This window comes from Gigantopelta aegis, chromosome 4, assembly GCF_016097555.1.
Source record: "Gigantopelta aegis isolate Gae_Host chromosome 4, Gae_host_genome, whole genome shotgun sequence".
Taxonomy (NCBI): domain Eukaryota; kingdom Metazoa; phylum Mollusca; class Gastropoda; order Neomphalida; family Peltospiridae; genus Gigantopelta; species Gigantopelta aegis.
In genome coordinates, this window is record NC_054702.1 from 65,016,490 (window position 1) to 65,041,649 (window position 25,160).

At 39.8% G+C, this 25,160-nt stretch overlaps 2 protein-coding genes across 2 annotated transcripts; both read left to right on the plus strand.

The window, feature by feature from the left end:
• The first annotated feature begins 282 nt into the window (after window positions 1–282).
• LOC121370934 (feline leukemia virus subgroup C receptor-related protein 2-like) lies at window positions 283–18,190 on the plus strand. Its single transcript, XM_041496479.1, has 11 exons — window positions 283–696; window positions 5,922–6,467; window positions 7,039–7,180; window positions 8,344–8,481; window positions 9,656–9,723; window positions 10,411–10,514; window positions 11,533–11,649; window positions 14,063–14,168; window positions 15,479–15,590; window positions 16,148–16,191; window positions 16,814–18,190. Exons 1-11 carry the CDS (start codon window positions 688–690, stop codon window positions 16,886–16,888), a joined length of 1,461 nt encoding a protein of 486 aa, XP_041352413.1. The 5' UTR covers window positions 283–687; the 3' UTR covers window positions 16,889–18,190.
• Window positions 18,191–21,354: 3,164 nt separating this feature from the next.
• Window positions 21,355–23,472, plus strand: LOC121370935 (tripartite motif-containing protein 45-like). Its single transcript, XM_041496480.1, has one exon. It carries the CDS (start codon window positions 21,372–21,374, stop codon window positions 22,521–22,523), a length of 1,152 nt encoding a protein of 383 aa, XP_041352414.1. The 5' UTR covers window positions 21,355–21,371; the 3' UTR covers window positions 22,524–23,472.
• The last annotated feature ends 1,688 nt before the right edge of the window (window positions 23,473–25,160 follow it).

Sequence of the window (25,160 nt, forward strand, 5' to 3'; positions counted from 1 at the left end):
CCACCGCGGGCTTCGCGCCTGCGGCGCTCGCGGTGTCGGGCTTCGCCAGATACCTCGACCCCCCCCCCCCCCCTGCAAAATTTCCTGCGCACGCCCCCGCTATTTGAGTCGCGATTGCTCGCTTAAACTAGGTTATGTTCATTTACACAATATTTTCTGGTTATGTATTCGTATCATGCGTCCGTATCCGACACACCAAGTGAGCTCATAATACTGCTGTTAAGAAAAATTTAACCCAGTCACGACACACACGTGAACGTTATCTAAAGTACAGTAAAGAGTTTATTTTAAGAAATGGCACAGATTTACTCTGTTATTGCTTTTAGGTCGATCTTTCTCTCCTGTACAGGCGTGTGAGTGAACGTCTAGCAGACGGGCCCAGGGCGTTCTGTTGCGTCTGCTACGTCTGATTCTAGATCTCATCGATTTTCAGTAATCCATTATAGTAAAACCCTGACCAGATCACTGCGTGCCGTGAAAGCAGACTGATCTCATTCTTGAGACGGTGTCTCTCTGTGTATATCACATATATTTCATACAGATTCTCTACCCACTGTTGCCGTGGCTGGTGTTGCTGTCGGTGCTGGTGTGACCGGCGACGCTGTCTCTTCCTTGATGGTTGGTTGTTGACCCGTGGCACACTTCCGAGATTCCCTGAAATCATTCTTTGAAACTGAACACTCCTCCATGGAATGGGTAAGTCCAAGAATTTGTAACGGGGGACGGTAACAAAATTCGGGGGAAAGGCAATTTGAATGTGTTCAAGCGAAATGAACTCAGCTCCCCAGTGGAGTGAGATCTGTAGAAGGGCTTGGTGGGTGTGGGTGTTTGGGGTGGGGGGGGGGGGGTGGGGTAGGTCATGCTTCCCAAAATATTTTAAAATAAAAATGATCAGAAACGCGTTATCGGGGAAGTTTAATGTTGCATATTGTAGATGATGAATTTTTAAAATTTAAACATTAAAAGGAGTACTTCAAACGAGTGGGAAATGGGGGAGGGGAAGACACCCACGTGACCTCCACAGTACCCGTAAATGTTATTATATAAATATAATGCACTGATACTTTAATGGCGGAAAAGAGTGGAGATTGATTTTACATTACAATGCTTATAAAAATGCCATTCATAAATATAGCCTATCACAGTATTACATACATATCACTGACATACAGGTCATTGTTAAATAAACTGAGTTACACATCTTAAAACTGGTTTTTCGGGGCTTTATAAAACCTGGAGGATCGTGTGCAAAGCCAGCTGTTTGCAGAATTTATCACGCTTGGATAGCATCACAAACACATGTACTAGCAGGTCCGTAGAACTATATCTGGAGGTGGGGGGGGGGGGGGGCGGGGCGGGGAAGTACAACCTCTAGTGGGGGGGCTCAAACTATAGTGGGAGGTCACACTCCATAGAGAGGTGCACAAGCCATATTTTTAGCTTTATTTATAGAGTAGGACAAAAACATTTTTGTCCTCGAATGGAGGGCACAACCCCCCCCCCCCCCCCCCCACCCCACCCCCCCTCCCTCCCCCTGGTTTTCTACGGCCCTGGTTAGCTTATGTCTGGTAATTCTTATACAATTGGGTGTTGTTGGGTTTCTTTAATGTATACATAGTTTAAATAAAATTTTATTTGTTCGGCCGTGGGTATGCACAAATGCCTCCCTCTTGCAATCAATTCTGAAATAGCCCTTGGAGGGGGAGGGGGATATTTTTGCATGTGCATGTGCCCCACTCGCATGTGCCCCATATTTCACACTAATAACTAGGACAGTGCTTCTAAATTTATCTTTTGCAGATAACACAATGTGATGTCAGTTTGAATGTCACGTCACATGGCTGAGCTATAGGGGTGTCAAGTGTCCCATGCCCCCCCCCCCCCCCCGCCAGTTTGAAGTGTCCTGTTTAATGTTTTAAAACAAATTTATCATCCTCAACACTACATTGCCCTGAAAACACGTCTATGAACATCTTTATTTCAACAATTTCCAGGGGGGGGGGGGGGCACCCCTCGCACGCACCCCACTCATTTCATTGCTTTTGGCAGTAGTTCGGCTCATTTACCTACGACAAATTCAAATTTCCCTTCTTAGAATTTTGTGACCACCTTTATAACATCCTGGATCCAGCTCTGGTGTGTGCACTTACCATGTTACCTTGCATATTACAAGCAATGGGAGGATTATGTGCATTGTGTGATTACGATTTTAAATGTATAAAATATAATGCTAGATGTGAAAATATAATCGTTTTGTAGTTTTAAAAAATATAGTTTTCAGACCTCAGATTTCAAAATCTGCGTGACCCATTTATCGGTTACGAAGAAATAAATCCAGGTAACCCATTTCCTTTTTGCGTAACCTGTTATATCCAAGTAAAATTATGGAGCTCCAAATTTTACGCGAACCAAAAATTGGTTACGTAAAATTAGATTTGCGTGAGCAACGCGCGAACGAAACGATCGTTCTCGCAATTTTCAGAGGCCTGGTTTTATGTCACATTTTATCGTCGATCGGAAGAATATTTATGACCTACAAGGCACAGCATAACGAGGTCCATATTCACGACAAGGTTTTTTTTACGACGTTCATGCCTAGATTTATCACATTTCCCCCGCTCTATGTATCTCGCCTACAGGTGATGAACACTCATTATATCCTCTATATAATTCGTGCATTTATTGTGGACATGGTGATCACTGGTCAGGTATGTGCTGCTTTATAATCATTGTAGAATTATCACACCTATAGGCAGCCGTACACCAAATATTATCGAGTAGGTCAAAGTTCGAGGTGCATCCAACTTTTCATCCCACAGTTGAGCTACCAGTCCTGTCAATGGTAATAAACGTGAAAGTGCTTACCGGCCTCGGTGGTGTCCTGGTTAAGCCATCGGACAGAAGCTTGGTAGGTACAGGGTTCGCAGCACGGTACCGGCTCCCACCCAGAGCGAGTTTTAACAACGCAGTGGGTAGGTGTAAGGCCACTACACCCTCTTCTCTCTCACTAACAATTAACAACTAACCCACTGTCCTGGACAGACAGCCCAGATAGCTGAGGTTTGTGCTTAGGACAGCATGCTTGAACCGTAATTGGATACAAGCACGAAAATAAGTTGAAATGAAGTGAGAGTGTTTGTTGTGATAAAATGTTATTTCATCTGGCCAGTAAATTCCTGGAAGTTTCTGTAAAGTTTGTAATTAGGTAATATTTTTCTTTTGAAAGATGTTATTCTAGCATTATTGTTAGGTTTAAAGGCATACTGTCATAGATTTAAGGACCTTATTTCTCTAAAAATGGATAATAAATAAAAATTACATTAATCGTTGGAAACCAAATCTAGCTATCGCATCACCGTAACTGAACGATGATGGAGTGAAATCCATGCCAACCCTCTCGGCAGTTTTAGTTTTTGAATTATGGACCTTTGCCATAATTCAAATATTTTTACAAAATATCATTAATAAATGGAGTATGGTGGTTATGAAGATGGCTGAATAAAGTACATTTAGGGACAAATCGAATTATTTTTGTTCAGATAATACTTTGTTAGGCCATTAATTAAATAGGTCAGTGGTCTGTGACAATATGCCTTTAAGGGCAGGATATATTTGTGTAAAGTTGTCTAACGTGAACAGCGTCTTTGGCCACAGACCCCGGGATAACATCCACCAACACCACTGCCCCACCAATCCTCACATTCAAAATAGGTCTGGCCCCTTCCTCCTCCAAAATAAATATCTTGCCCATACTTAAAAACGTCAAGGCTAGTTGCACTACTGAATCTAAATAATAAATCTATTATTATGTCACTGCGTAGTGATTTCCCTAGTAATTTGGCAAGGCATGGTAGACCAAACACTTTTGGGGCATTTTCACCATTTTCGGGGCACTTGTATTTCATTAAAAATACACAAAAATTAATTGAAATAAAGATTAAAGCAATTTATGTGCTTGCTTTAATAAATGAATGGCAAAAAGATATAAAAGGCATATTTTATTAATTAATAATACCTTTTTGGGTGTTTTATAAAGGCAATTTTATAATTAATTACTGGTGCTGATTAAGGCAATATGGCACTAGACTATTGAGGCATGGTGCTGCACCATGCTAAAACAAGTTAGTTTTTACAGGTACCCCATACATGTTTCAAGCACAAGGCTACTTGACACATTGGTACTAGATGAAATAAAATTGCATATTTTTTTTATCCAGATGAAACTATTATTTTTTACAACCAACACACTCACATTTATAACCAATCACAGGACTTGTGGTGTTCACTTCTCTATCAAAAGTTCACCTCGTACTTTGACCAAGCCGGAAGTTATTTGGTTTAGTACTACCTATAAGCTCGAAAATAAGTTGAAATTAATTAATTAATTAATTAATATGCCGAGTAAGAGCGGGACGTAGCTCAATGGTAGAAAAAAAGTTTGTTTCGTTTAACGACACCACTAGAGCACATTGCTTTATTAATCATTGCCTATTGGATGTCAAACATGATCATTTTGACACAGTCATAGCGAGGAAATCCGCTACATTTTTTCATTAGTAGCAATAGATCTTTTGTATGCACCACCCCATAGACAGGATAGCACATACCACGGCCTTTGATATACCAGTAGTGGTGCATTGGCTGGAACAAGAAATAGCCCAATGGGCCCACCGACGGGGATCGATCCTACACCGACCGCGCATAGGGCGTGCGCTTTACCACTGGGCTACGTCCCGCCCTCCTCAGTAGTAGAGCGCTCGACTGAAGTGCAGTGGGTCATAGGACCGATCAAACACACCAATGGACCGTTCCTTTGGAGTGGTAGTCCTCTTTGTGGCGGAGCGAGAAGTATGTATTGTCCAGTAAAGGATTTCCTCGGGAGTGCTGTTCTCCTATTGACGAGACACTAGACAGCGATCCATGGAATCAGCCATTATTTTGCCAAATGCCCATTCGACGGTCTTGATAGCGGATAACAGTTTTGTGGTCCAGATTTTGTGCTCCAATCAGTGCTCCGTGACTGGTACACCAAAAACCGTGGTATGTACTGTGCTGTCTATGGAAAAGTTGATCTAATAGATCCCACGAGGATGAGAGTAACTTAAGTGGCGGCAGTGGTGTCTACTTCTCACTCAAGACCAAAAACGTTTGGAGCACATCGATTAATTAATAATCGGCTATTGAATGCCAAACATTTAGTAATTCTGAAACGTAGTCATCAGAGGAAACCCCTGACATGTTTTCTAATGCAGCAAGGGATCTTTTATATGCACTTTCCCACAGACAGGAAAATACATACTACGGCCTTTCTCCAGTTGTGGTGCACTGGTTGGAACGAGAAAAAAACAGTCAGCTGAATGGATCAACCGAGGTTGTTCGATCCTACGACGCAAGCACCTCAAGCGAGCACTCAACCGACTGAGCTAAATCCCGTCCCCACTCTAGACCAAGTATTAAAATAACCATAGATGTTGCATACCAAATTGTCTTATCATAAAACATGTTGAAGTGTCGTTAACTAATTAAAGCTCCCTTAATAGCTAAGTTATTGTAATGTACCTATGGTGGCTTCTTAAAGGCATACTGTCACGGATTTAAGGACCTTATTTCTCAAAAATAGATAACTAAAAATTACATTAATTGTTGCAAACAAAAGCTAGCTATTGCATCACCTTAACTGAACCATGTCAACCCTCTCGGCAATTTTAGTTTTTGAATTATGGACCATTGCCATAATTCAATTATTTTTACAAAATATCATTAATAAATAGAGTATGGTGGTTATGAAGATTGTTGAATAAAGTACATTTAGGGACAAATCAAATTATGTTTGTTCAGGTAATACTTTGTTAGACCATTAAATAGGTCAGTGGTCTGTGACAATATGCCTTTAACACAAATATAACTATTGTTTTTCGGAGAACAAGAAATCAGAACCGGTGGATCAGGATGAGTACCAGGATGAAGAGAAGAAACCTGTTCTCACCATCGACACGTCGGAGACCGTCCGGTTATACAAGAGGCGATGGCTGATGCTGGCCATATTCTCCTTGTTTTCTTTGAGCAGCGCCTACCAGTGGATCCACCTGGGCATCATCGGAAACATCATCGTCAGCTACTACAATTCCAGCCTCCCCGAGGATCGCTTCCAACAGGACACGGTCATTGATTGGCTGTCGCTTAGCTACCTCGTCTGCTACGTTCCTTTCATCTTTCCTGCCATGTGGCTCCTCGACAAGAAGGGGCTGAAGGTGAATAACGTTGTTGGGACCGTGCTGAACGCGGTAGGCGCGTGGCTCAAGTGCGCAAGTCTGGGGACCGATCGGTTTGCTGTGTTGATGATAGGACAGATCGTCTGCGCAGTAGCGGAAGTGTTTGTCGTCAGCATTCCGCCCCGGCTGGCGGCAGTGTGGTTTGGTCCCAAAGAGGTCTCCACGGCAACATCAATAGGAGTGTTCGGAAACCAGGTAAATGATGATGATAATAATCGTGAAGCGGTGGGATCAATACTATTCGATTAAATGTATTCTTTAAAAATATTTAAAGATTACCAATGGTTATACGGGTGGATCAATTGTTTCGCACATTCGTTGATGTCATCGTGATGTGTGTATACTATATATTAAGGTTCAAATACGTTGTTCTGGGCACACACCTCAACTTTTTGAGCTGTTTTCCCAAGGCAGTGGGACTAACTGATGTTTAGTACCTAGTGAGAGAAAAAAAAAATGTTTAGTACTACCTATATACGTGCCCCTATACCACGGAGGTTTCAGGCACGTCCATCACGGGCTTAATCTCTGGCATCCTGGGCCCCGTTCCACGAAGCGATCTTAGCCCTAAGATCACCGTAACTGCACAGCTAGCATATGCACTTAAGGTGATCTTAGCGCTTTGTGGAACGAGGCCCTGAAGGCTACACGTGTGCCAGTTACCATATGGGTGACATCCAATAGCTGTTGGTTTATTAATCAATGTGTTTTAGTGCTGTCGTTAAACCAAACAGAATTTAACTTTCCTTTCCATTATTTCCGACAGGTTGGGGTGGCTATTGGTTTCTTGTTGCCGCCCCTCCTTGTGCCCAACTCGCAGCACCTGGACGTGGTCAGTGGCGGTCTCTCCGTCATGTTTTACGGCGGTGCTGTCGTATGCACGGTGATCTTATTACTAATGCTAATAGGTAAGTCTGTGAGGTGTTGTATAACAAATATTTTTTTTTTTTTTCAATTACTGAGATCCTATATGCTTAAAGGGACAGACCCTAGTTTTTAAACACTAAGGCATATTTTTCACCTAGACTCTAGTTTCAGCCCATAAAAATGGACACTAAGTTTGGTTGATTTACAAACCAGTAACAAATTTGGATATAACAGAGTGAAACAAGAGTCTGTGACTTTGAAATACCCTTAAAAATAGACTAAAACACGACTCCATCACCGTTACTTCTCAGACGCACGTGCGTTTTTAAAAATATGAAAAAAAATGCATTTGTGGTATTAGAAACACCAGGATGACCGGAAACATTTCGGTTGTAGGGAAATGGATAATCTAAACTATAAAATATAAGTAATGTTTGATTTAAGTGATCATAACTGGCTCTAATAGTGAAACATATGCCTTAGTGTTTAAAAACCAGGGTCTGTCCCTTTAATGATGCATTACTAGTAGCTGACCATTCGAGAAATGTTTCATTGTAATAGCATAAGCACACACCAAAACAAATTCGAAATTCATTTCTTAAATTACAGTTAAATTCAGCAAACCACAGAAACTCATCTCCAGTATCACTAAATACTACTACATACACATCTTACAACTATCAATCTCCTCCTCTTTGTCTTCTTTTAAAGTAGTCAGGCACGGTGGAAGCAAGTAGACATGGAGGGGAGCTGACTCAGATTGAGAGAACAAAACAAAATTCTAGGGGTCGGGAATATGCTCCGCCGTATAATTTTGAAAACTAGATGTCTTGAAATGCAATTTCCTGTATTCTACAAGTACAATTCATCTCTACGTTAAAATTTACTTCCAATAATAATTGATATTTTGAATTATGTCTGTATATATTTTATGAAGAACGCCTGTTGTCATCTGGTCACTGTAAATATTCATTATACAGTAATTACTGAATGCCTAAGTTTAGTGAATAAAGTTTCAAAGTACAAACAATCAGCATCTGTGATGCCTTTCGTGATTGGTTCTTGTTCACACTTCCGTCCCACTTCCCTTGTTGACACTTCCGTCCCACTTCCCACAGAAGTATTAGTTATAATCTCTCAGCTTAATAAAGATACTAATTATAAATTATTAATAACTTTTTTGTTCATTATACCTTTATTACAGTGTACCAGAAAGAACCGCCACTTCCTCCCAGCCGAGCTCAGAAATTGGCGAAACAGGTTCTGGTGCAAAACAATTATTTAATGTCTCTGAAACGGCTTGTGTCGAACCCAGGATTTGTTTTAATCGCTATATCATATGGTAAGTCTGCCTTTTGAAGTCGAGACCGGCCTCGGTGGCGCAGTGGTTACGCCATCTGACTACAGGCTGGTAGATATTGGGTTCAGATCCCAGTCGAGGCATGGGATTTTTAATCCATATACCGACTCCAAACCCTGAGTGAGTGCTCCTCAAGGCTCAATGGGTAGGTGTAAACCACTTGCATCGACCAGCGATCCATAACTGGTTCAACAAAGGCCATGGTTTGTGCTATCCTGCCTGTGGGAAGCGCAAATAAAAGATCCCTTGCTGCCTATCGTAAAAGAGTAGCCTATGTGGCGACAGCGGGTTTCCTCTAAAAAAAAAAAACAGTATCAGAATGACCATATGTTTGACGTCCAATAGCCGATGATAAGATTAAAAATCAATGTGCTCTAGTGGCGTCGTTAAATAAAACAAACTTTACTTTACTTTTGGAGTCGAAATAGTTCTGAATATGTAAAGCATATTTCTTGGATGCACTGTTATGTTATGTTGTGTTATGTTGTTGTGTTATGTTATGTTATGTTATGTTATGTTATGTTATGTGAAATAGTCCTTTATATGCAAGTAAAGCATATTTCTTCGATACACTGTTATGTTTTAAAACCTATATAATCAACTATATCGATAATGGTACATTACAAGCAGGTGGTTGTTTTGATGATGCCCTACTAATGGAAAATGTAGAGCGAGTTTCCTCTCTAAGACTATAATATCAAATTACCAAATGTTTGACATCCAATAGCCGATGATTAATAAATCAGTGTGTTCTAGTGTCGTTGAACAAAACAAATGTTGAAACTTTTGATGATGCCCTCAGCTGATCTAATAACTCACAAAAAGGTCCATAAAAACAGCTTCAAGTGCCATATTTAGCTATTTTTACATTTGTAAGAAACAAATATTCTCGATAACAATTAATTAATTATTATCTCAAAAATATTAAAATCGTTATGTGCTACCACTAGGCGTAAACAATGGTTAATCTAAGATTATCTGGCTAAAAATAGAAACTGCATGAAAAATGCATCATTACGGTATATTACGTGGATCAATTTAGTGATTTTCTGTCTACCTCTTTTAAAACCTTCGGCCTGACCCATCACCCTACCCCACTTCTGTCATTGTCTACATATTTTCCTATAACATTAATTCAGTTTGAACATTTTTGCAGGTATCAATACAGGTGCGTTTTACGCAATTTCCATTCTACTCAATCCTATGGTGTTGTTTTATTTCCAGGTAAGCCACGTGTGCACGTGTGTCTGTATATGTCTGTATATGTACACGCGTACGCGTAGTGTGTATGTGTATACTAGTTTAAATTTTAACATATTTTTCGACTTACGCGTCACAGACACATGATTGTCAGGTTAACTATACGTCACAGTCTGATCGATTTCCATCATGTTGTTTATCATTGAATATATGGCATTGGTGACCTGGTCATCACCTATGAGCAGCCAGTGATATTTCTTGAAATTGTTAACACACGCACGTGTATAAACAGAGTATGTGTTATCATAATAACGCATGGTGTTCTCACCAACTGGTGTGTAAGAATAAATATTAAATCATCAGACTAATTGGCATAAGAGCTCACAATTTACTAGAATGTTTTAAACTTGTAATGGACAAAGTATGTGCATTTGACTTTAATTTTTTATAAAAATATCCAAGTATGTAGTCCGACTTATAGCTATTGTAATATTTGAATGTCAAGACCGTAGTTAACGTTTTGTTTTAGGCTATAATGGTGGGGTGCCAATATAGCACTAATGTGAAGTAAGTGAAGGTAGCGGCGGTTCGTGGTTTAGGCGAATTTCCGTAGAAAATTAATTTATTTTCTATTTATATTTTAAATATTACCTTTTTCATCTACTTATATTTCAGTGTTTTAATTAGTATATTTTAATTATATGCTTACAGGGAGAGGAACAGAGTGTTGGGTTGATCGGACTGACGATAGTACTAACTGGTATATGTGGCGCAGTGGTCGCCGGGATTTGGTTGGACAGAACACGTACCTATAAGAAAGTCACATTGATATATACACACACACACACACACACACACACACACACACACACACATATATATATATCTTATATAAATGCACACACAACGTATATGTATGTACGTGTGTATGTACGTGTGTGTGTGTATGTCTGTCTGTGTGTGTGTGCGTGCGTGTGTGCGTGTGTGCGTGTGTGTGTGTAATAGATACGCACCCTTGAGGAATTTGAAAAATCCAAGATGGCGGCCATGATGATGGCCAAATCAAGGAAATAACCTTAGCTTGATTATAACTTGACAGAGAACAACACTTCTTACATCTATCCCATGGTTTTAGGAGCCAAGGGAGACACTCGTGTGTTTTCAATCGTACATCACTCGTTTTCGCTCGTGATGTACGATTGAAAACACACTCGTAGTATAAACGGTTTCACACGGCAACTCGTTTAGCCGCGACCGTCGCAAGCTTGTAGCTACTATAGCAACTATAGCATCAGCACCAAGTTCAGACAGCGAACGTTTTGCTAACGTTCCCAAACTATTTCATTGGTTCCCGACGTGGTCATTTGGTTTACTGTTAAACCAGTCTAGCGGGACGGGATGTAGCCCAGTGGTAAAGCGCTCGCTTGATGCTTACTCGTTTCCCGTCAGTGGGCCCATTGGGCTATTTCACGCTCCAACCAGTGCACCACAACTGGTACATCAAAGGCCATGGTATGTGCTATCCTGTCTGTGGGATGGTGCATATAAAATAGCCCTTGCTGCTAATCGAAAAGAGTAGCCCATGAAGTGGCGACAGTGGGTTTCTTCTCTCAGTATCTGTGTGGTCCTTAACCATATGTCTGACGCCATATAACCGTAAATAAAATGTGATGAGTGTGTTGTTAATTAAACCATTTCCTTCCAATACATAAGGCTTATATTTTGACTTGTCCTCCCCTTCAACAATAACCAATTTTAGTGCATGGTTGACAGGTATAATTAATATGACTAGAAAATACAATATGTTGATTTTGTATTGTGTTTTCGTTTCAGATCTACGTCCACAGCTATATACTTCCTGGCGTGGGCCGGAATGCTGGCCTTCACCGTTATTCTCTACTTCAACCTCGGTCACATTTGGCTAGTATTTCTGACGGCCGGGTTTCTTGGGTAATAATTACAAACCAAATCACTTTTAATATTACGTATGATCAGGGAACTGTTTTGATTTGCTATTGCCTAACTCACTTGTAGTAGTTTAATAATGAATCGGTAGGTCAGTATTTAGTTTATTTCTTGAACTGTACTGAACTAAAAAAACAAAATGCGAATATAAATTTCAGCTGTAATATTAAAGTCCGTTTTTTTTTTTAACAAGATATTAACACATACTGAGATTCAGTCTGGGTCCCGTTCCACGAAGTTATCTTAGCGCTACGATCACGTTTAGTGCATAAGGTAGTTATGCACTTAAGCTGATCTTAGTACTAAGATTGCTTCGTCGAACGCAGCCCAGGAGAATTGCAGACCGATATAGCGTTTATCATTTTACAGAATAATTTAGTGTCTGTAATCAAGCAAATTTATTATAATTACAAACTGACCATAACTTTGATTTGCGTTTCTTTTAGTGTTCAGTATGTGTTTTATTGAAAACAGCCAAACAGGAGTTACTGGGGGGAAATGTGAATCGGAGCTCCTATTACCATAAGCGTACGAGGCAGGGGAGCATTGTGGGTGGTGGTGGTGGTGGTGGTGGTGGTGGGGGGGGGGGGGGGGGGGGTTGCCGCTCCCTCCCTCCAGTGCTGGAGCAAAACCGCAAATTCGGGCAAAAATTATACATATATTCTGGAAAAATGTGTTAACCTGAGACCTTTTTACCATGCATTTCCATCAGTCTACACTCAAACGTATTTGTAATCCATGTAAAAATGCTTACTGATTCGTTTGCAACCCTATATAGCTGTTTGGTAGTAATGCTAATATTAAATCAATGTTGTTATCCCGATTCGGGCATTTTCATTTAATTCGGGCAAAAGCCAGTCTGCTCCCCTACAAAAATGTCAGCCAGTACGCCTATGCATATTACAGTCAGATTATATACAACTTTGTCTCAAGTACAGCTGTCATTGTTTACTCTAGAACTGACGATAAATGTATACTGTGTTGTGGCGTCACTGAAACTGTTATCAGGTCACGATGTCACTTATCACTTAAATAGCCCAGTGACCTTTGGCAATCCCATTTCGTCCGTTGTCGTGAGTCGTCAGTCGTGTGTAAATGTTTCACATTTTTTACTTCTTTTCCAGAACCACTTAACCAAGTGCAACCACATTTTATGGGCAGCTCCCTTGGTATATGGAGAAACATATTTGATCATTGTGACACCCCCACCACCACCCCAGAGACAAGACAAAATTAAGCCAATTTAAAATGAAATCTACTTTACTTCCCGAAATGATATAACTGAGTAGTCTTAATAGATTAATAGATTAATGTCATTAAAGGGACATTCCTGAGTTTGCTGCATAGTAAGATGTTTTTGACTAATAAAATATTTCTACGATTAATCTTACATATTAAATATATTTTCTTGTTTAGAATATCAGTGTCTGTATATTCAATGTGTTTCTGGTCGTCGTAATATTTGTAAGAAGCCCAAACTGGATTTTGTCTTCAAATAATTTCGTACGTACGAAAAAACTATATTTTAGGAAATAAAATGAAATGTAACCTATTACAAATATTAGAACGATCAGAAACACGTTTAATATACAGCCACTTATATTTTATGCAGAAAAACATATTTGATATGTAATTACAATCGTTACAAAGTCTGTGTTAGTCGATAATATCTTAGAAAGTGCAGCAAACTCAGGAATGTCCCTTTAATGTTGGGTGCCTTGTTTGTCCCTGGGGTGGGGGTGAAGTTTAGTATAGTTGTATCTAGAGAAATGCATTTTAACTGTAATTTCTTCAACTTCTTTTCGAAACACACTTCACTAATTCTAAGCACATTTTGTTTGATCCCCAGTGGCCTGAGGAGTGGGGACCAAAAGAGAAAAATAAGCCAATTAAAAGAAAGTCGTCTCTATTTCCACAAATGCTATAACCAAAGTCTTGATGTAAAGGTCTATAAACGGTTTATCTAATTTCTGAATGACATTAATGTTGCAGTTAAACTGTTACGTCACCAACTTCTTCTGCAAAACTACTTAACCAATTCTGACCCCTACTGGTATAGTTATATAAAGAAATACATTTAAATTGTAATCTCTTCAGATCTACTATACTAAAGTTAGTGGGAAGCGTCCTTGATCAATGAATAACGACTTGCGATCACTTTACCCTATATATATATATATATCAGACGTGGGGCGATTACATGACAAAAGTAATCGATTACGATTACGATTACTTAAGAATGTCATGATTACGATTACGATTACAAGGAATATATATATATAGTGTGTCAAAACGGCAAGTAATGCACTGTAGTTGAACATCTAGCTCATGATAACTTTATTTGATTACTTGAGACAAGAGAACGTCGACATATAAGTAATGTCATTACTGATTACAGGTTTTTCATGACTGGCTACCTTCCTGTGGGTTATGAGTTTGCGTCAGAAATTACTTACCCGGAATCAGAAGGGACGTCATCTGGCATCTTGACAGCTTCCGCCATGGTATTCACAATATTTGTGCTCCATTCTTCTGAATTTGTAACTCATAGTTACTTAAGCGTACGAGATACAGGGTGGCGAGTAGAGCTGGTCGGTATACCGTATATACCGTTCGGTATCGTTATTATGTCAATACGGATTTACCGTACCGAGCAAATTTCAAAATACCGAAATTTCGGTATTGAAAAATATTTCCCGACATTTAGTAAAGCAATAATAATGTATCTGACGAACGCAAAATGGGTTGGTATAAATCAGAGAGCCTTGTGTATGGAATTTATTTGTATTTAGATGGAATTAGTGGGTGAGCCTTAACTCAGGCATGCATTTAAAGCCGAGTATACCGAAAATAGCGCTCGATATCGGTATTGTGTCAAAACCGAATACCCTACCGATGCAAATCACCCCAAAAATACCGATATCGATACCGAATCTCAATGACCGGCCTCGGTGGCGTCGTGGTTAGGCCATCGGTCTACAGGCTGGTAGGTACTGGTTCGGATCCCAGTCGATGCATGGGATTTTTAATCCAGATACCGACTCCAAACCCTGAGTGAGTGCTCCGCAAGGCTCAATGGGTAGATGTAAACCACTTGCACCGACCAGTGATCCATAATTGGTTCACCAAAGACCATGGTTTTCGCTATCCTGCCTGTGGGAAGCGCAAATAAAAGATCCCGTGCTGCCTGTCGTAAAAGAGTAGCCTATGTGGCGACAGCGGGTTTTCTCTAAAAAAAACAGTGTCAGAATGACCATATGTTTGACATCCAATAGCCGATGATAAGATAAAGAATCAGTGTGCTCTAGTGGCGTCGTTAAATAAAACAAACTTTACTTTAAACTTTAGGTCAATACCGCCCAGCTCTAGTGGCAAAGGTTTTAGCAAATTTGGGCAAAAAAGACGAAGATATTCGGGGAAAATGAATTTGCCTGAAACCTTTTCACCATGCGTATCCATTAATCTACTCACAATATTAGTGGAAATGCACGTAAAAATGTGTAGTGATTCGTTTCCAACTCTACATAGCCGTTTGGAAGTACTGATAATATGAATAGATATTGTTATCCAGATTCGGACATTTTCGTTTTAATTCGTGCTGAAAATCAGTGAAGGAGTTTCCGCCCGTGGTTCTCCCCCATCTTTCCAATCTTATCTCTCTCTCCAGTTTTTGCTTTAGATTTAGACTGTAATAATTTTACATTTGTAAAGTTTTATGCCTTATTCACGTTGCCAGGGCTTCAGAAATTGAAGTGGTTCTTCGTGTACAGTTCTTGTATTTTAAGATATCGTATAAAACCTTTTATATTTCCAGTTCTTTGGCATCGTGCTGACTCTGGGAATGAGAGCGATGATGAATGGAGTCAGTATATTGGCGGCCAACACGTTTCTGACGATAGCTCTTTTTGTAGGCGGCGTTATGACAGGTAAAATACGTCAGTAACTCTTACTCCCATAATAGTTCTTTCTGCTGTATATTGTCAGTTTAAATGGTTTTTGCTCATATATTTTAGTATATTCTATAACAGATTTGCCATGCCATACCTCTGTATACCATGTTTATTAAAATGTGAGGTTTCATTTTTTTTTTAATTGTTGTTTGATTTGTTTGTATTTTTTCGTTTGTTTCGTTGTTTCATTTTTTTTTTTTGTTGGCTGTTAATTTTGGGGTTTAGAGGTGTGGGACGTAGTCCAGTGGTAAAGCGCACACCAAAGGCTATATCAAAGGCCGTGGTATGTGTTATCCTGTTTGTGGGATGGTGCATATAAAAGATCCCTTGTTACTAATATAAAAATGTAGCGGGTTTCCTACTGTGTCATATGTTTAACATCCAATAGCCGATGATTAATAAATTAATGTGCTTTAGTGGTGTCGTTAAAGAAAACAAAACTTGGGGGAGGGGGGGGGGGGGGGGGGGCAGGGTGATTTTTTGTTGTTTGATTTTGGGTTGTGAGTGACGAATGTTGTGATAATCTATTCTAGCACTTGTGAAACCCGATTACAGACGACAGGAAGCAGAAAAAGAGGTGAGACCAAATAGTTTGTTTTCACTTTTCAAAATTCATAGGAAAATGTGAAAAACTATATGTTTATAAAACGTCTGCCAGATTTAAGCAGACATAAGTACAGATAATTGTAGATATGCTATGATGACATATGACCATTGTCGACGTTTCAACGTCAAGGTTATGCATACGTTCATAAGATATCTCAACGTTAAAAAAAATTGCATATGTTAACTACTATTCGTTGATATATACACGTGCAGCTTTATTTGAGGCTCCATTTGTCAACGTGATGTTTTATCATTGTGACTTCAAAATGTGAAATTATGGTTTTAGAAATAATAATGTTCACAGCATTTTGAAATACTATGCTAGATGTATTTAATATTTAAGAACAATGACCAACTCAGCGGATCCATTCAAGTGATTGAGTGATTACCAAATGTTTGACATCCAATAGCCGATGATTAATTAATCAGTTGCTCTAGTGGTGTCGTTAAACAAAGCAAACAAAATTATAATTAAGAAAAAGGTGTCATAACCGTCTCCAACAGTTACCTATATCTTTCAAGTTTTATATTAGTGTGGATATATTAAAATATGTGATAATTTGTTTTATTGTTTTCTTCTTCTTGTTTTTCAGATCATTAACCACTTGGATCATATAGGATTTACCGTGATACCTGACGAAAGTGTAGAAAACCCACCATTGAAATGAAATGACATGGAATATTGACTGGAATAATTTTATTTCATCTAGTACCACTGTGTCAAGTAGTCTTTTGCTTGGAACATGTATGAGGTACCTGTAAAAAAAAAGTACTCAAATTTTGTGCGTGTTTGTAAAAACATCTAGTTATACCGAAACATAAGCCCTGAAAGATACCATTTTCTTCAGTTAATACTTTGAGGTAGGGGTTGTAGTACTGATATTTATGGGTCATAGTTTGGTTGATATATTGCATATAGTGTTTTTAAACACAAACGTTAACATGGCCGCCTATGGGATTTTATTTGGTATAGTCGTACCTATAAACGTTTAAGAGTACACTGAATCTCAAATATCGTTACACTCATGCAATTTGTATGGCGTTGCTATGACGATAAAGTCTCGAGTTCAAACTAAACGTTTTCTAAGCGCCAAACCAGTATGCGATAGCTGTGACCTTGTGAATAAGTAAACATTACACAAGAAGACGGACGAGGTCATAAGCGCCGGGGGCAAATTTCACAAAACATCGTAAGTTACGTCTGCGACTAGCAGTTATACCGGTCATATATTGGTGTCTATTTCACGAACAAAATGACATCATTCCGGTGAAAAGGAGTATTTGTCGGCTACAACGAAATAATCTAGACTCGGTATGCAGGACCGTACACTCCGGGGGGCGGGGGAGGAGGGGGCGAGGGGCAGTTGCCTCCTGAGAATTTCACTTTTTTTTTTTTTACTCCAGAAAATAGCATACACATATCAAGGTTTAATTGTATAGTGTTTCATTTGTTTATAAAAAGTAGTGCCCTGACACCCCTAGGATTTTGATCAGGGTACGACCCTGGTAAGTCGACTGCAACGAAAGAATCTAGACCCAGTATGTCGGCTGCAACGAAAGAATCTAGACCCAGTATGTCGGCTGCAACGAATCGGCTGTAATGTAATTGTGCTGCAACCGGAATATTTGTGCCCTGAACTAATGTGTGTCATTGTCGGTCAAAATACGCAGTGTTTTACGGGACTTTTAGTTTAAATACATCACTTGACCAAACCTAACCTGAATAATCTGCGGTGCTATTTGAAAATAAGGATTTGCGGTGGGGTAGGGAGGTGAGGACGTAGTGAGATAAGTATTGAGTGCTTTATATGAAAATGCCAGTTCGAGGGGTGGGGGTATCTAGTCTGTGGCAAGTGAAGTCTTTAGGAGTCGGGGTCATGCTCCCCTGTAAAAAAAAAAAAAAAATTGAAAGAAAGTTTCTCCGGAGCAGTGTGGTTCAACCTCCACCCGCACCCACCCCATACCCCACCCAACTTTCACACGTGCATGAAATAGCACATAGGATCTGAATCACTCTGCTAGCTACAGTCATAGACTTAAACATGTTTACTGATTTATGGGGCGAGACGTAGCCCAGTGATAAATCGCTCACTTGATGCGCGGTTGGTTTGGGATCGATCCCCGTCAGTGGGCCCATTGGGCTATTTCTCGCTTCAGCCAGTGCACCATGACTGGTACATCAAAGGTCGTGGTATGTGCTATCATGTGTGTGGGGTGGTGCATATAAAAGATCCCTTGCTGCTAATCGAAAAAGAGTAGCCCATGAAGTGGCAACAGCGGGTTTTCTCCCTTAATATCTGTGTGGTCCTTAACCATATGTCCGACGCCATATAACCGTAAATAAAATGTGTCGAGTGGTGCGTCGTTAAATAAACCATTTCCTTGATTTATTAGCACCTGTTTGTCTAACGTCTAACTTTCTATAAATGCACAACGAATGGACTTTAAAAATGTATGTTCAAATAAACATTGCACACAAGACAAATCGGGTTGTTTTCTTCATTTATTTAGCTTAGCTTAGTAACTTGTTTAATTGTCCATATACCACTAGGGTTTCGAACACGTCATTTATTTAACTCAAGTATTACCATCTGACCTTGTACATCACTGGGTTAGCAGACCACTGTTGTACACAACACATCACTTACGACTTGACTGACTGCTGCGTTTCGTTAGCAATCGTATTGGCTTGTTCGCCTTCAGAGATCGAGGGGAGGGATCTAGCTCAGTCGGTCAAGTGCTCGACTGAGGTGATTGGGCCGTAAGATCGAACCGGCGGGCCCATTAGATTTTCTTGTATCAGCTAGGGCCCCACGTCTAGTATATCAAATGCCGTGGCATATACTGTCCTGTTTATGGGAACGTGCATGTAAAAGATCCTTTACTGCTAATGGGAAAATATAGCGGGTTTCCTCTGAAGACGACGAGTCGGAATTACCAAATGTCTGACATCCAATAGCCCATGATTATTTAATCAACGTGGGGACGGGACGTAGCCTAGTGGTAAAGCGCTCGTCTGATGCGCGGTCGGTATAGGATCGATCCCCGTCGGTGGGCTCATTGGGCTATTTCTCGCTTCAGCCAGTGCACCATGACTGGTACATAAAAGGCCGTGGTATGTGCTATCCTGTCTGTGGGATGGTGCATAGAAAAGATCCCTTGCTACAAATTGAAAAATGTGAAACGACACAGACATGACACCTCGGGCATATGTGATACACCATAAACATAAATATCACGCTATACATTTATCACTCTGTATCTGAAAGGTCCGCCATTTTCTTTAACCGGAGTTCTGCCTGACTGCACTAATACTAAATGTCACACGTGTTTCTAGTGAACCGTGAACTCGCCACAGTCCCATAATATAACCAAGCAACTCAATGTTATGTGGCGTGACCGACCTCGGTGGTATACTGGTTAAGCCATCGGACATAAGGCTGGTAGGTACTGGGTTCTCACCTTGGTACCGGCTCCCACAGCGAGTTTAAACAACTCAGTGGATAGGTGTAAGACCACTACACTGACGCTTCTCTCACTAACCACTGCCAACTAACCTACTGCCTTCGACAGACAGTCCAGATAGCTGATCCCATGACAGCGTGCTATAACCTCAGTGGGATAGAAGCACGAGAATAAATGAATGTATACATGAATGAATATATGGCGTGAATTTGATCTCGCAGCATCTTAAGTCCTGTCTGTTTCGAGGAATAGTTTTCCTGCAATTGTCCTATTGTTACGTTGTTAGTGGACATGTGTAAAAGCAAAAACCATCAGGTCATCAGTGTCTCTTAACAATATGTACAACAATATATAGCCAGATAGCTTTGAACAGAAGATATACAGACAGGATAACGCATACCACGGCCTTTGATATACCAGTCGTGGTGCACTGGCTGCAGCGAGAAATACTTTGAACAGTGAATTGCATGAAGCACTATTCGGGTACCAGATTCCCCGTGTTTGGTCTTTAGTTCAACATTCATCTCAGTGTTATTACCCTGCTTTTTGTCTCCCTAAGACAAACCACCCACACCCACAGCCAGGAGTCTACAAAAATGTTTCAAAGAGGAAATTAGCTGATTTAACATGGCTTTCAGAAATTTCTGTTCAACCAGTTATGTGGTATTTGCATTCTTCTCCGTTTGAATGTCTTTAATGTGTGTATTTACTTATTACATAAACTGATGAACATAGGTTTTTAGCGACCATAATACTACATGCCAGCATATTTCCAAACATTTTGTTCCCTTCAGCTTTCAGACCAATGCCTGACCGTCAACCAGTGGCGGATCTAAGAAGAAGGGGGTGGGGGGGGGGGGGGGGGGCAGGGGCCCATTCAGCCCCTAAAGCTTGCGACAGTTATAATTTAATTAATTTTTTTCATTTTTTACGTTGGAGAATCCGAGGAATCCCTTTGAGAACGATTGTAGCCCTTCGGCCACATGTCATTGAACGCCCCCCCCCCCCCCCCACCCCCCCCACCCCCACCCCCCACCCCCACCCCTCCATCCATAGTTGATTTTCTGGATCCGCCACTGTGATATAATAGACGTTGTTTGTACTAACCAGATAGTTCGCCTCCTGAACACGATACTGATTACTTAGGTCTCACTACACAGATGTCATCTGCCATTGAAACCCTTGTTAAACTGCCCAACTTCAAGCGAAGATTGCCCATAGAACGGGTTCTCGTTGGCACTAACAACATACACCATTGCAAACATACAGTATATAAGCATTTATTTTCACTCCAAAATTGAGAACATTTCCGTCTCAGTTGTTTGCTATATGACCGCATCTGGCTGTAGTACCGGTCCGAACAGGTGGTTCATTAACCGATTCACTCCGGCTGTCACTTGCGCTATATACCCATGTCCCAAAAGGTCGATGCACAATATTACAAAATAACATGGGCAAAATACAGCCAGAAGGCTTACCATTAAACATACATATTGTTTTAATTCTTCACCATTTCCTAGAAGTGAATATGTGAACCATAACATGTTACCCAATTAGGAACTATAGTGGACCGTGATCAATGAACTCTCACCCGAAAGTGATCTGTGTAGTGAGACCTTATGGGGAAACCCACAACCTTCCGGTGTGTGTACGTGTGTAATATCGAAACCAGGAAGACGAAACAAAATGGCGACGAATGTGGGAGATAGTACAGAAACATGCGGCATTTGTTTGAATACATTTAACCATCCCAAGCTTCTGCCGTGTTTTCACACGTTTTGTTGTGAATGTCTACAGGAATTTGTTTCTAAAGCTTCAGTAAATAACCGATTTTACTGTCCAGTATGCAGATACGAGGTGGCATTGCCAGAGGGAGGCGTTACAAAATTTCAAACTAATTTCTACGTTGAAGCCCGAGCGGTGAAGCACGCACACAACAGGGACGTCACCTGCGACGTGTGTGAACAGAAAGCGACCCATGTGTGTCATGAATGTGAACTCGCTCTGTGTGAAACGTGTGTAAAAAACCACAAGTTTATCCCAGTAACGAAATCGCATTTGCTTATTCAGCTTGGTGATGTTCTCGAGGATAAACCATTTGTTGTCAGGGATGCGTACTGTGTAAAACATAGCAGTGAAAAGTTACGATTTTACTGCAGGCTTTGCGATAAAGCCATTTGTCTTTTTTGTAAGCTCACGGCCCACGAAGGACATAACACTGAAGATATATGTGATGTCGTCGCCACCGCTCGAAGCAGTTTGGTTGAAACGAAAAAAAAACTTGAGAAATATCTTCCTGAAATTAAGGAATCCATGGACAAGATAAATACCGATCATGCTAATGCTTTGCTCGCCTATGACGATGTCAGCGTTCAAATAAACACTTTTGCAGACCATCTAGTAGAAAGAATAAATAAGATTAGAACCAAGGCAGTGGAAACCTTGAAAGAAGTGAGACAAAGATCAAACAAACAATTCGCAGGTGCTTCAGAATTGATGCAAAGCCATAAAGAGTTTTTGAATCGTCAGACGGAGCATATCACAGACCAGCTAAAACATGGTCTTGATTGTGACGTTTTGAGAGCAGATAGGGAAATGAAAGATAGATTAATCGAAGTTCAAAACATGGACCTCAGCGTCACGATCACCCATAACGGTTGTCGCAGACGTCTTCCTGTCAGTTCGCCTCACGATTATTTGGATGGAATAGGATGCGACATCAATGACGTTGTAACAAGTCTTTTGAAACAGGTTAATGAGTACCATGTAGAAGCTAATGTTTTAAGTCGATTCAGTTGTGGCAATGGTAAAATCGGTCCATCAGTTTCTCGGAGTTGAACAAGGCTTTAATCGTGAGCTCAAATTGTAGTTATTTAAATGAAGGTTATAGGGAATATGTTCTGCTTCACTGTACAAGAGAAGGCATACAAGACAGAATACGCATTTCACAAAAGAATTACGAAAATGATGATACATTAACGATAATGAAGAAGCATTTAAATCCAGATTCATTTGACGATAAATGGCAGGTTAAACGTGATGAAAGTTGGCCAATTAAGATACCAAATGGAACAAATATTAAAGTAGATTTAGACATCCGCTGTGACATTTCAGGAGATCTGGATGATACATCTGACAGACAGGACACCCATGGCCCGTTTGGGAATATCAAAAAACAGTATCCTTCTTCTGACTGTTTTGACAACGGAGATAAATGTTGGATAAGCTTTGACAATCAAATTGTCCTCATTGCTTTAGAGAATGGAATGTTCAAGACATTGTGTTCTAATCCATTTGCAGAGTCCGACGAAGAGTTTCAACCTGTGGATGTGTGCTGGGGAACCCACAATGAGATCTACGTTGCAGATACTGGATCAGCATCAGTTCTGGTTTACAGTCTAGAAGAAGGATTTCAAAAAGCTCTCACAATGCCCGAGGAAACGTTTCTACCAACTGCAGTTGCCATGGACACATATGAGCAACTGTGGATTGGACAAAGTAACGGAGTTGTGTGTGTCTGCAATGTTTACTGCGATATTTAGTCCGAATTGGACCTACAAAGTGTGTCTTTTGGGTTCACCTTGCATTGAGACAGATTTTTAAAAACTCACTATAGTTTTTAGTGGGGAAAAGTGTTGTAAATACAAGCACAAATGCTAGGAAATTACAGTTGGCAGACTTTTGTTTTGATTTATTCATTCTGAGTGTTACCAATTGATCATATAATATTGTTCTTAGTTATAATCACATGTAAATTTATAAATACAATTTATGTGCTTTAAACGTATAGCATATGGTCTTGCTCTCTCTCTAAAACTTAACTTCGTATGTCTCGTATATGAAACTACCGAGTGTTCAAGACACATGACTGCATCGGCTGCTCTCGCATCGTGTGGAGTCGCCTTTAGATTGTTGTTACTAATAGCAAATTATTGGCTATAGATTACACCAAAGTCGAGGCGATAAACAGTGTGCCCAAAATAATTATTTCCAAATTAAGTACAAACATGTTGATCCCCAAACCACTGCATTTCTGAACATGCACAACGTTTCAGCAGGCTATAGTAAAATTACTGCAGTAAAAATAAAAAATAATTATTTCCAAATTAAGTACAAACATGTTGATCCCCAAACCACTGCATTTCTGAACATGCACAACGTTTCAGCAGGCTATAGTAAAATTACTGCAGTAAAAATAAAAAATAAAAATAATAATAATAATAATAATAATAATAATAACCTTATGTGCTCAAAACAAACTAAAACCCTGTTGTGGTCAAATTATCAAGATCTAAAATCCCTGACGTTTGCAGAATTGTCACATCCAGCCATGTGAAATTTATCTCTAAGATTATACATGTACTAGTTACAAATTCAAAAACGAACCCCAATTTATCCGGATTCGAGTAAATTGTTATATTTCTGATCAATGGAAATGTTTTGAATTATCCTATAACTTACTCATAATATCCATGTCATAAGCCCATTTGATATTTACCATTATTAACTCGGTTAATAATGTTTTCCTGTCAATGGGTAATTTGTTTACAGTCAACAAGACTGAACGTAAGGTTTTGATGTTTTTTTGTTATGTCTCACTACAGGTAGTACTAAAGCAAATAACATCCGGCTGGGTTAAAGTTCAAGGTGCAATAAGAACACATATTATTGTCATACACGTTTTTATTTTAATCCATGTTTGATGAAGGTTTCTATAAATTTATATAGACTATGAAACAACTGGTTAATTGCAGAAATATTCAAATTTGGAGTGCTTGAGATGTTGGCTTGTGAGTTCTCGTTCCTCTGGCTACATGGCCAAATATATCGGTATCTACCCATATTTCATATTTGGATATAACTTTCCATTTATGTTCTGTTATAGCCTAAATCAAATCTTTAAATGTGAAGTTGAGTGCATTATCAACAATAATAACAGTTCGCGTATGTTTTTAACTGTTCGAATACATTCGTACGGTAACTCTTTGAGTGAACGTGAACTAATTTGTCATACCCCCATGTCACTCAGGTTTCAGACATGTCTGTCACGGGTCTGATCTCTGGATAGCCAGTTATCTGATACGGGACACATCTTTAAATGATAATGATTCATATATTGATCTTAATGACTGGGGATTGAAACAAAAAAGGTGCATATATCTGACATTGGTAAACTTGAGAATAATAATACTAATAAACAGATTGAATACAGATCACACAGTAGGCAAATCTTTGTCATTTCAGTGCCAGTAAAGGACCATGTCATTAGCTCTAACATGTTTTCATGATAAACCTGGCCTGGTGCATATAAAACTTTAGAGTCTATACTATAAAATCTAATAGAGTCTGAGACAGTAATGTCGTGACAACGTCATACAAATTGTATGCATGTGACGTCATTAAATATTGATTTGAGGGCGGGACGTAGCCCAGTGAGAAAACGCTCGGTTGATGCGCGGTCGGTCTAGGATCGAT